At 33.7% G+C, this 13,500-nt stretch overlaps 1 protein-coding gene across 2 annotated transcripts; it reads left to right on the forward strand.

Annotated features, from left to right (window-relative positions):
• Nucleotides 1–6,512: 6,512 nt before the first annotated feature.
• On the forward strand, nt 6,513–12,881 carry LOC131031974 (cleavage stimulation factor subunit 77). 2 transcript variants are annotated; one of them, XM_057962841.2, is made up of 5 exons: nt 6,513–6,901; nt 10,803–10,904; nt 11,902–12,042; nt 12,295–12,450; nt 12,562–12,881. In XM_057962841.2, the coding sequence occupies exons 1-5, from the start codon at nt 6,799–6,801 to the stop codon at nt 12,753–12,755; spliced, it is 696 nt and encodes a 231-aa protein (XP_057818824.2). In that variant the 5' UTR covers nt 6,513–6,798; the 3' UTR covers nt 12,756–12,881. The 2 variants fall into 2 exon arrangements, with proteins under 2 accessions (XP_057818824.2, XP_059076145.1); XM_059220162.1 differs by lacking the exon at nt 10,803–10,904.
• The last annotated feature ends 619 nt before the right edge of the window (nt 12,882–13,500 follow it).

Below are 13,500 nucleotides of genomic sequence, written 5' to 3' on the forward strand. Positions count from 1 at the left end.
ATTGTCACATTCCTAAGCAAATTGGAGTCACTTCTCAAAGACTCCAAAGTCTTTGAAAAGCAATTAATGCTTTGTGTGTTCAATAAATTAACCCTCAAAGTCTTGGATAACCTTTGAAGGCTTTCAACCTTCAACCACTTAATCCCCAAAGTCTCCAATAACCATTAATGGTTACCTCAAACCCTCCCACATGGTTAAAACATTTGTTTTGACTTAACCTCTACCCAACCCAAAGGTCTCATCAAGCCTTTAATGCTTTGACCATGATTATCTCTTAATCATTTGCACAAAGGTTTATCCTTGGATTAACTCTTAATCCAATGGGTAATCTTAATTTAGACTTGACCCTTACCTTCTAGATAACCATGAGGTCTTCTCAGGCCTTTAATGCCTCCAACCTCTTCTCTCAACCCAATCCTATGTTGACACTTGTCACCATTTTATTGGTGCCAATTGTGCACATGGATCCCCAACTTTCAAACTTGGCCCTTGATTAAACCATTCAATCTTAACCCTTCATTTCCCCATTTCTTCTATAAATAGAACCCTTCTCCTCAAGCAAAAAGGAAGCATTTAGAGTATTGTTGTTATACTGGCATTAGCATAGAGCTTTTTCATAGCATCACTATCTACTCTTGCATAGTATTTGCTTATCATATTCAACCATCTTGAATCTCCATATGGCATCCATGGCTAGTGCTAAAAGCTGAGAGCTACACTCATTTGGGACTTGGAGAGGAGAGGAACAAGGGAGGAGCAACTATGAGCATCTTGATTAGCTATTTCATTCTATGTTTATATGCTTTCTATTTCATGCTTAATATCTCTCTTGATATGCCTGTTTAGGATAATCTTTTGTTGCTAACACTAATGTTTGTTTCTTGTGCTCTTGTGTGTGTTGCCATCAAACAGATTTTCTAATCCTTTTTGCAAAGCATCACTGTGTAATACAAAATGGATAATTCCCCAAATAATGATATTATAAAAATAGGTGACATGTGCATAATCCTAAACCACATTGGTTAACATAACATTACAAACTAAAACCTAATCAGGAAAAGCACTGAAAAACAAAGAATGGAATCATGAGACAGAGTAAATAGATTTTATCGTTTAAATTAAATTTATATTTGAAATGCGGTTGCTTGTGAGTTGGCTTTCTTAGCAGCATGGCCTTGTTTGTATGCTCAGCTATTCTTTGTAGTAACAATAATGACTATTGTTTTAAAGTTCATCCTATAATTTTTCTAGGGTTTCACTAAATTGATTTTTTGGCTTTCCATCGTCTAATTCATGCATTTAATATTTGTTAGGGCTCAATGGTTTTGTCTAATTTAATTTTACATAGTCTCTTCTAATGTCCGTGCTCTTTCACAATTTAATGAAACTAACATTCTAAAGCTGTAATGAAAATATGAGAAAAGTAGTGTGTAAGAAGACATATAAGCCAATGAATTAAAAGGTGGGAAAACAATTTTTAATATGATATCACTAACAATTATTTATATTAAGGTGGTATTGGTTTTACATTTAAGGGTTACGTGTTTGCTAACTTCCAACACTGTAATGTCATTACCGTGAAGGAATGTGTCAAGATAAGAACTGTACAGATCAATGGCAATACAGTGTTGGGTATTAAGCTAAATAGAACCCTAAAACCTAAAATCATTTTCCACGAGGTAAGAAACAACCAGATTGACTTACACTTCAACAACAAACATCCCCGACTAAAGGCTTAACAACCACTAGATTTACATTTTAGGGTTTCTTGTTTGTTAACATGCAACACTATAATGTCATTTATGTGAAGCTATGTATCCTATAATAGAGCATACTCATCAATGGCATTACAATGTTGATGTTAAGCCAAATAGAACCATAAAATGTAAAAATGCTTTCACTCTGCAAGCCAATTGTTCACTTTTTTAGTTCTTTTACAATTTTTCAGGTTATAAGTGCAGGTATGTTTGCTGTTTTGATCATTTACATTTTACAATGTTTTCTGATCATTTAATATTCTTTGTTTTTAGGGTTATTGCATTTTTCTTATACTGATGTTAGATTTTATTTTGCTTGTAATTTGTTGCTCTCTCTCGGTTATTGCTCTTTCATAATCCTGTTAATAGTCTTTGCAGTTGGTAAATGTTTTTTCTTTGTAGGATTTATGTGTTTATAATTTTTTTTATGGAGTTATAGTTTTTGCTACAGAATGTGTTTTAATGGTGATAATCTGCATGGTTATGGCCTTTTCTAAGGCATTATAGGTTTTTAGTGGGCGATGTTTGTTGCCTAGGTTTATTATTTTCTTCTCATTGCATACCATTAATTGCTACCATTATTGAGTATAACAAAAACACAATAACCCTGGACATTGCAAAATCAAAACGCTCAAAACATGAACCACGCCTGCACTTGGACCTTGGTTAAGAAGTCAATGGAAGAATCCCTTGACAGATTAAAAGCACTAAATCAGAGCACTAAACCTAAGTGGACAGCTAAATCCAACCTTAGCAAAAAACTTGCAAACCAAAACACTTCAGACAACGAACAAAGGCAAATGCATATTAGGGTTAGCCGATGACCATAAACAACTTCTACATGCATGCGCATGGAGCGAGACCAAAGCAAGCAACACATCGTCACTTGCGGATGCATGCACACAAACTGAGGTCAAACCAACGAAACACGTCACTACACCGGGAAAGAAAGATTTCGGTCACTGGTAAACATTCCACTGGATTGTCTTGCACTTCAACGACAAACCTCCGCCACTAAAAGCCTATCAGCTTAATTAACAAGTTGGTATTGCATTTACATTTAAGGGTTAGGTGTTTGCTAACTTCCAACACTGTAATGTCATTACTGTGAAGGTATGTGTCCTATATAATAAGCTGAACACAAGTTGAGAATTATACACATCAATGGCATTATAGTGTTGGGTATTAAGCTAAACAAAACCCTAAAACCTAAAATCATTTTAATGTTGTTAATCTGCATGGTTTTGGGCTTTTGTAAGGTGTTATAACACTAAAAAAATATTTCTATGCCTTTGCTATAGTTGATGGCTATTACAACAGTGTAAATTCCAATCTATTCCTCACAACTTTAAGATGATACTATAATGTCATTAATGTGAAGGTATGTGTCTTGTATAATAAACTAAACATAAGGTCAGAACCATACACATCAATGGCATTACAACGTTGGCTATAATTATGGGATATTCTATGAGCTTTACAACACTGTAACAATGTGCTAGACTGCCACTTACATTTATTATTTTCTTCTCATTGGAAACGATTAATTGCTATTGTAGACACCCAAAATTGTCCAGTCTAATTAAATAAATATTTTATTTATTTAATTATCTAAGCTTAATTCTTCTATTAATTAAATAAATCTTTATTTATTTAATTAATTCATTTATCCTCTTCTAGCCTTATTTCTCATTTAAATAAATACATTTATTTATTTAAATTATCCTTTTCCTAAATTAAATAAATATCTTATTTATTTAATTGATCCCACTTCTTCTATTAATTAAATAAATATTTATTTAATTAATTCATTAACCTTTTCTACTCATGACACATGTCATTCATCTCTTAATTCATACACTACCTACCCCTTTCATTATTTTATTATTTCTTTTACCTACCCTCTAATCTTAGCCAACCTCCTTTTACACCTCTCAATCTTATCCCTCCATTTCTTATTGTGTCTTCTATATAAGGAGATGCTTCCCTCATTATCAAACCCTAATGAATCATCTTAATGACTTGACTACATTACGATCCTACTTGCAACCACATTCCGTTCTTTGTTGAGCTCTTGTGCACATAAAATCTGAGAGCAAATATATCAAGCAAGATCAATGGAGATAGGAAGAATGGAAATCCAAACCCTATTGGACATGTGATGGTATAATCTTTGTGATTTCGTTTGATTTGCATTGTCTTAGGTAATCTTCATATGTTATGGTGGATCTTTGTTGTTGTTAGGCTAGGGTTTTGTGGTTGAATTCATTTAGCCTTTCAATATCATTATTATTGTTATCCATTTTCACCATATACAACTATTATTATTGAGTATTTGTTATACTATCATGAAATTTTATTTTCGTGTTATGCAATTTTTGAGTACTTATAGATTGGTTTTTGTGGGTGTTCCCTAATGCTGTTAATTTGCGGGGTTATTGATGTGATTAGTGACTTTCTGGACATGAAGGCTTTTACTTTGTAAGGTAAATAGCCTTTTGTCTATAAACGCTATAAATTTCAGAATGGATTTATTAAAGCAAAGGTTTGCTTGGACTGGGTAACATGTATATATATATACATATACATGTATAAGCACTCCCAACCCTTTTAAGAAAATCTATTATATATATACATGTATAAGCACTACCAACCCTTTTAAGAAAATCTATTCAGACCAAAATAACAGTGATATGATAATTGATGACATATTCTGCACAACATAAACCCTATACAAATATCAAGAAGGATAGTAAAAGCATAATTTAGAAATATAAAATTTCCTTAGCTGTGAAGCTTCAAAAAGGATCTTACCTTGCAGAGTATAAGGTATAATAGATAGGCATAACACAATGGCGATCTCGTGGAGGAAAACAGAACCCTAAAACGTAAAACCACTGCAAACCTGCAAGCAAAAGCCAACAAAACATTACACGTGAAAGACCTATAAACGAAGCAAAATTGTAAAAGAAGAAGTTAATAGGTTAACACTTGCCTTGCAGAGAAAAAGGATTCATGACCAGAAAGTATAAAACAACAACAATAACCCTGCAAATTAACAGGATTAGGAAAGAGCAATAACTGACAAAGAGCCACAAATTAAAAGCAAAACAAAATCTAACGACATTATAACAAAAACACAATAACCCTAAAACAGATGATATTCAATGATCATAAAACATTACAAACACATAAATCCTGCAAAGAATAAGTAGTCACCAACTACAAAGACTATTAACAGGATTACGAAAGAGCAATAACCAAGAGAGGGCAACAAATTAAAAGCAAAACAAAGAACAATTGCCTTGCAGAGTGAAAGCATTCACGCCCACAAAAAATTATAAGCAGAGTATAACAAACACCTTCACAAACCCTAAAAACTCTAAAAGTGAACACTTGCCTTGCAGAGTGAAAGCATTCACGCCCACAAACTCTCAACAACACCAAGAAAGCAATAACTCTGCAAGGAGACGAACAAAAATTATAAGCAGACTATAACAACAACAATAACCCTGCAAATTGACATAACCGACAGAGAGCGACAAATTAAAAGCAACACAAAATCTAATGACAGTATAACAAAAACAGAATAACGCTAAAAACAGAGGATATTCAATGATCAGAAAACATTACAAACATACAACACTTACCAACTGCAAAGACTATTAACTGGATCACGAAAGAGCAATAACCGAGAGAGAGATAACAAACACCTTCACAAACCCTAATAACTCTAAAAGTGCACACTTGCCTTGCAGAGTGAAAGCATTCACGCCCACAAAATCTCAAACAACACCAAGAAAGTAATAACCCTGCAAGGACACGAGGAAAAAATATAAGCAGAGTATAACAAAAATCTTTACAAACCCTTAAAACTGTAAAAGTGAACACTTACCTTGTAGAGTGAAAGCATTCACACCCACAAACTCACAAACAACACCAATAAAGCATTCACGGCCACAGACAAAAAGCGAGCACTAAACCTAAGTCGACAGGTAAATCGAACTTTAGTAGAAAACTTGCAGACAAAACACTTCAGACAACGAACAAAGGCGAATGCATAAAGCAATAACCCTGCAAGGACACGAAGAAAAAATATAAGCAGAGTATAACAAAAAGCTTCACAAACCCTTAAAACTGTAAAAGAGAACACTTACCTTGTAGAGTGAAAGCATTCACGCCCACAAACTCTCAAACAACACCAAGAAAGCACTCACGCTGAAAGACAGAAAGAGAGCAAAAAACCTAACTCGACGAGTAAATCGAACATTAGTAGAAAAGTTGCAGAGCAAAACACTTCGAACAACAACAAAATGCAAAACACTTCGGACAACAACAAAGGCAAATGCATTTTAGGGTTAGCTGATGGCCATAAACAACTTCGACATGCGTGCGCACGGTCGGACACCAAAGCAAGCAACACATTGTCGCTTCGGAATGCATGCGCACGGACCGAGGCGAAGCCAACGAAACACGTCACCACGCCGGTAGGGAAAGATTCCAGCCACCGGCAAACATCCCACTGGATTGTCTTACACTTCAGCGGCAAACATCTCCCACTAAAAGCCTATCGGCTTAATCAAATATACTTTTTTAATTAGAGAATTATTTTCCACTAATTTTCTTAACATTTTATTACCTCCGTCTCCCACACTTCTGCGGGTCCACCTGGCCCCGACAAAAGAACTGCCCGGCCACAACGTCAGAAAAAGACGGCGAAGATATCGGACTGCTAAATATAGTCGAAGTTTCTCTTCCTTCAACTAATAATTCACTTCTAAATTAACGCTTTCGAAAAACGCTCTGTAAGACCGGCTTGGGACGCGACATTCTGCAGAAAATCGAATCGAATTTCTAAATATAAGCCACCCACAAGCTTTGTATTAAGCGAGTCCTTTTTAAGTGAAGGGCAAGAGAAAAACGGAGGGATAGCCAAGCTGCCAATTTCAATTTGCAATATATTTCAGAGTTTCAATTTGCCAATTTCAATTTGCAGCATATTTCATAGTTTCAATTTGCAATATATTGCAGGGGTTCATCAATGGTGGGTGTCATGTGTCTCCCTGAACCAAAGCCTGGCAATGTTCTTGCTGCTCTATCACCGTCTTTGGCTTCTTTTATACAGCAGCTACCGCCGTCTAATGGTAATCTTAGTTAACCATGCAAATTTGATTTATATTTTTCTTTGCTTTTTTGAGGTTTTAAAGTTCACAAATTCTAGTTTCCTACGAGTTTGGCATCCTGTTATATGAGGTAGATGTGTATGTGTCATTCGTTTTCTTTTTCCTTTTAATTAACAATTAGGGTTTACAATGTTTCCCTTAGCGTTTGTGGTACCATAGCGGAGACAAACTGGAATTCATTTAGCCACTTCTGCGGACAAAATTTAGAAGCATTTCCCTCGTGATATGGTCACATTTATTAATCAAGCCTCCTCAGTCTGGAAACAGTAAAAAGTTCTCCCGAATCTTGATTTTGACTTTTTTTTTAAAAAGAACAATAATCTTTTATTTGGGATTGAAATTTTCTAAAATATCCCAGTCAGACAATTCAAAGTTTTAGCCCCCCACTATTGGCAGTAGGCTTGAAATGCCCCTTCATAGTAGGAATTATTCTTCTTCTCTGTTTTTCATTTTAAACAAGTTGCAGGGAACCCTTGCTTCACCTTTACAAACCAGATAAACACAGATTATTAATAGCAGCCAAGAGAGCAGTTTATTGTACAAATCAGGAATATTTATATTGTCTGGATCCACATGTGTTATAGTAATTGTTTTGTCTAGGTAATGTTGGATTTTAGAAAGCATAGGGTTATATTGTGGTTATCCCACGGTCGAGCAAGGGTTTCCTCTTGGCGATTTTTGTGTTTGGGATTTGTGTCTCTTGGGCTTTACTAATTAACGTTAGTTCTTTGTGATTATTTTCATCTTCTTTGCTGCCTTCATGTATTTATTCTTTTAGTAATGTTTTTGCAAAATGTACCTTTCGGTATTCCTTCCTTCCTTCTGTACTATCTTCTCCCTTCCTGTTTTAATTTCTTTTCTTATTTTCCTCATCCTATTCTATCAGGGTACTTGTATTTATTCTATTAGTAATGTTTTTGCAAAATGTACCTTTCGGTATTCCTTCCTTCCTTCTGTACTATCTTCTCCCTTCCTGTTTTTATTTCTTTTCTTATTTTCCTCATCCTATTCTATCAGGGTACTATCACTAAATGTTGTTACCAATTAGTTGCTGAAGCTTGGAATCTGAAACCTCATTAGTTTTAACTAGAGCCTTTGGATCATTTGTAGCGTCTTGTATAGGTCCTTCTTCCTCTTTCAAGGGCCTCTCGACGTCTTTTTCTACCTCATCCTCTCTGTCTTGATGTTGTTTGGCTATTTGGCACTACCCAACCATCTTATCTTCCTTGTTTTCTTGGTTTTGGCTGCCTACTTAAACGCTTTGCCCAACAAACATCTCCAAATGGATATCTTCCACAATTCTCTAATTTGAAGGTTCTCCTGTGTGCGTAACCAATTTTGGTTTTGTATCATCCTCTGTATCACTATGTTCATTAGTGATTTCCATTGGCTCTGAAACTTGCGCTCCAATATCGTTTTGTCTTCTTTTTTTATTCCATGAACTTAAGTTGTTTTGGAGTTTAGTGGCAGACTGTTCTTGCTTTTAATCTAACTCCTTTTTCTATTTTTTCCTCTTTTTCCCTTTTGTCTATGTATTCTCTTTTCTTTGCCTTTCCATTCTTTGTCTGCTATTCTTTGTTATTGTTTTTTCATTTCTATTTTTCTCTGGATCTTCCTTACTTTGTTATTTCAATAATCCCTCTTAATCTTATCTTTTTTCAATCATTGCATCTTATTTGTCTCAGCAATTGCACTTCTTTAGGATGCTGCCCCTTTGTCTTATGCCATCCCCTAGTTGCCTATCTTCTTAAGGGATTCGTTCCTAGTGGTTATGGGTCTCTCTGATCACAAAGGCACCAACATCGGGCGGCACCACAAAATGTTACCAAGAAATATCAGGCCAGGTGGATAGTTGGGTTCTTGTTATGAAATTCAAATTATCATTTTGATGTCAGATGATAAAAATGATTTAACACACATATACACATACCGTATAATATTTAATGCTGATAACGTATAGCATATATCTCAATATAACATTATCTTTTCTTGTAGGGTCAATTTATCTCTCGTTTACTCATCTCATGTGCTATCCTAATCTATACATAGAGGTTCAATAAGGGTAAGGACATGTTCCATAGATCTGTGCTTAGATAACAACATGCTTGGGCAGTACAAAAAAGTAGTCCTTATAAACTGCACTTACTATAGTTGATGATCCCCTGCTGCAGTAGCAGTCTCCTCAAATCTGGATAATGTGCTTTAAGGTATAGATCTTGTCAGTAAATAGAATAGAGGCCTAGTCAGGCTTTTTGAGGAAATGGTGGGAAGCTTGGCTGCTTCTTACTTAGATCCACTTCCTTTCCCTTGATAGTTTTGCAAGAATGAACTGAAAGTTTAAAGAGTGTCATTTTAGGTGAGGCGATGCAGGCCTTAAGCATGCACACTGTGTCAGCTCAATTAATTGATGTCATCGTAATGAATCGAAGCTATCTTAACTTTTTTAAGCCTAATAAATGTACTGTTAAACATTCTCTTCTCATAAAGAGAACAGGCACAGCAAATAACTTTATCCTGTCATAATCATTATTTCATATTGATTCATTAAAGTGACTCAGAAAAGCAAGCCCTTTAGATAAGCTACGGTAAATACCCAACCTGTGGATGAGATGCCTAAAACGACACTATGCCCCCCAAGGGATGGTTTAGCGTACTCTCTTCTATCCAGCTAATCAGCACTTCCAAGTTATGTCACAAGTTTTAGGTTTGTTTTTGTGTTCAACAAAGATTGAAGTTGCCAAAAAAAGATTAATGATTAAATTTGAATAATATTAAAGTATAAATAAATTAAATAATAATTTTTTTTAATTTCAATAATTTAATTTTAATGTATTAAATTTTAATATTAAAATGAGAAGATGAAGGACATGGCAATAAATTTAAATTACTTTGGAAGGACCGAGAATAGCCCAAAAATATGATAATATAATTCAGTGGGAACTGGGACTTGGTTGAATGCAAATATATACAACGTGAATACAATCTAGACTTGAAAGTCCTTCCAAACAAATATATATAATAAGACATTTTTAAAGAAAATAAATGTAACAAAGTAAAGTTGCCGGGCACCCCTAAATAAATAAAAGAAAACCTGAAGTGTAACCTCTGCCCCCTGCACCTGCTACAGCCATTTGATACAGTTACCAACTCACCACAATGCAGGCTTGTGAGGATCAAGCTCACCTATTCAGAGTTGGAGCTTTCGCCTTAAAATTGACCCTTGAGCTCATACAAATTGTTCTTGGTTGTGCCAAAATTGTCTCTGAGTCTCATGATATTTCATAGAGTTTACTTAACATTGAATAGGATGGTCTGAATCTCAACTCTGCAACAATAAGAGTTCACAATGGCCAATGAATTCAACGTGGGGGACTTTCAACCTTGGCAGACGACAGGCAAAGACTCACACTTTTTATAAATATATTTTGATAGGGAAAATTTGAGCCCTTTACCATATGAATTTTAGGGCAAATTGCAACAATTCTTAAAGGTTTTTATTAAGTTTGCTGAATTTCGAACTTCAAGCATTAAGTTTGGCCTACCGTATGACACAGCTTCTAAGCCTTCTTTTGTTTGCATAGATTAACTATGTAGAGTTAATGTGCGGGATTGTGCAACACTTGCACCTTCTATTCTTTACCTGGAATTTGAAGTGATGTTCGAATGAGATCGAGGAGAAGTGGAAAGGGGTTTAACACAATGTGCCATTACATCTTACACTGTTTTAACACACTTTTGTTTTCCATGAGACTAGTTTGAGAAAGAAAATTTAGACAGACTACGCTATCACACGGGTTAATTTGCCTTGATTTGAAGATGATGTTTATGTGTCTGGCTAACTTTTCCTTTTCTTCCACTTCAGGAAGTGCACCAGATATGGATATGTTAATTGAGACATTCAATAACGATGTTCCTTGCTTTAAGCTTGAAAGTTTGTCTGAAGGAAATGCTGATGAAGCCCGAGGTATCAAAGATGTTTTGGCCATTTTTATTAATTGAGGGTTTTCATCTTATCATTATATGATAACTTCGTTGTGGTCCGTTCAAAAACCAATACAATGAGAAAACTCTTGTCCAAGCTAAAGAACTTATTTGTGAATTTATTTATCAGTTTTGGTTCATACTTATATGGATGTTAAAATGTAATTGTTTCTTAGTTTATATGCTACTGTCTTGTCTCTTTTTTCTCTTTTGTAAGAAATCCTATAATGAAAGGTGGCCTAATTACTAAGTACTTTATAATTCATGATTAATCATAATTTAAGTATCACTATATTATATTTTTGTTAGAATTATCATGTTATTTGCAACTTTTCATAAATTTAATGTTCTTATCAAAATTGTGCTGAAGCTGCAATTACATCAGTAAAGCTGCTTCATGTAACTCTTCTTGTAACAATCATATAAATTAATTAAAAATAATAACAATTTAATCAATTGAAAACTCTTAAAGCAATTTTTTTTTTTTGTGGTCCTATAGTGATCTTGTTGGTCTTTGTTGTTCTTTCTAGCTATCCATAATTAGCACATAAAATATAAAATGGACTATCTTTTAAAGCCAACTTTGTGAAGGCTTCTTGCGACATTTGTATGCTTGAAAATGTCTGAGATCAGTATTTTAGAATTAAAACGTTTATTTTCAGGTGCTTTTATGCAGTTGATTTTTTTTTTTAAAGAAAGCGTGTGAAGAAGGCAAAGTAGATAATGTTTTCATCTGTTTGGTTATTGATGATAAGATTCTTAATATACATCAATATTAATGATTGTTTTGAAGATCAATATTTTAGATTATTTCGAGTTTTTAAATCAAGAAATCATTAATAGCTAGAATACGGATGTTAAAAAAATGATAAATAAATAAATCAATTCAATAATCGTTTCTATGATCCTCTAAAAAGATCATTCCATGTTTGAGACATCTAATTTTACAATCACTTACTTTACTGAATAATTATATGCAGGGGGATATTTAATGAAATCATCACACTCTCAAAGCAATATTGAAGACCCAACATTAAAATTATATGAGGGTAATGAGGCACACATGATTAACTTAGCATCATCTTTGGCATTATTCATTCATGAGTTACCTATTGTCAATGGTGAGTTTAAAAAGATTACTTGACTCTTAAATTTTTATTGTAGTTAGAATGGTGTATAGAGCTTATCATTTAGTGTTGTTTCTATAGAAGTATCATTTAATTTTAGGATATCATCAGTGTGTTATATATGTTGTATTTAATCATTTATTTTATCTAAAGTAGATGATATCGTTCTCATTAAAAATACCCATCTAACTAATGGAGCTTATTTGTCATATTGATTATGGATATTTTTCCTATTGAACTTTATAGGACCTTCACCAAATGTGGACAAGGTAATTTTTGCATTATTACATAGTGACATTTCATTTCGTAAGAGTGGACTTCCATCAACTTCTAGGAGGGCAAATTCTTTGACAATGAATTCATTCCAAACAAGCCATCTGCTAAAAAGAAAGCGAGACGATGGTAAGTATTTTTTTTATGCTTGAAATTTTTTTGATCTTCCCTTAGGGAGACTAAAAATATTGAATCTAAATGTTAGTTGTGTCCATCTAATCTTATTTAATTGCCTAGCAGATGACAAAGAAGAGGTCGTTCATAAAAAACCGTCAATGGATATATTTAAGCTGCGGCAAATAAGGAAGCTTAAGCTTCAAGCCAAGGTAGCCAATCAGAATCAGAGTGGAACTACTACTTCTCGTACTACTTTTGGAACTACTTCTCATACTACTTCTGGGACTACTTCTCGTACTAGTTCTACTCACAGCTAATAACCTTCAACAAATTTTGACACTGTAAAAATAACAAAAGATTCCAACAATCTTATGTAACAAAGAGAAGCATTTGCTATTGTATTAAATTCAGAATTTTTGTAAATTCAAATTTTGACATCTTTAAAGAATAATTTGGAATTCTTTTGTATTCTTCTTCTAAGATAAGATGTTGCATAATTCTTTTGTTATTATACAACAATTTCCTTTCATGTAATATGTATGTAATGAGTTTTCTTTATTAGAATAGCAACTTGATTTTTATTAAATATTAAAATATAAATCACATAATTTTATTGACATAAATGTAGGTTTTTTTTTATTATAGTGAAACTTAAGAGAAATGATTAGAAAGTTCAGCTATGAAACCCAAAACATTCCTGACCCAAAAAATGTATGTCAAAGAACGAAAAGAAGAAATTACTAGAAAAACTAGTAAAAAGCTAATGTTTACTTGCGAAGTAGAAGCATCATAGCAAATTATTCTTTTGACTATCATGACCCAAAAAAGTATGCCAAGTAAAGAAAAAATTGTTGGAAAACTTTAAAAAGCTAATGATTGCTTGCAAAAAGTGCAATTTTAAGCAAACTATCCATGAAACTCATCTAAAAAGCAAAGAACAAAAGCCCACTCTTATAGGTAAAAGGTCTTATTTGAAATAGTATATTATTTCATTGATATTTTTATGTGTCCTTTTGCCAAATGTGAAGTCTTGTGAACATGAACTAAACCATGAATTTAAGT

The sequence above is a fragment of the Cryptomeria japonica genome, chromosome 4 (genome assembly GCF_030272615.1).
Source record: "Cryptomeria japonica chromosome 4, Sugi_1.0, whole genome shotgun sequence".
NCBI classification, from domain to species: domain Eukaryota; kingdom Viridiplantae; phylum Streptophyta; class Pinopsida; order Cupressales; family Cupressaceae; genus Cryptomeria; species Cryptomeria japonica.

Coding starts and splice junctions, on each gene's coding strand:
- LOC131031974 (XM_057962841.2), top strand. CDS start 6,799: ATGGTGGGTGTCATGTGTCTCCCTGAACCAAAGCCTGGCAATGTTCTT. Junction 6,902..10,802: donor GCAGCTACCGCCGTCTAATG/GTAATCTTAGTT, acceptor CTTCCACTTCAG/GAAGTGCACCAGATATGGAT. Junction 12,451..12,561: donor AAAAAGAAAGCGAGACGATG/GTAAGTATTTTT, acceptor ATTGCCTAGCAG/ATGACAAAGAAGAGGTCGTT.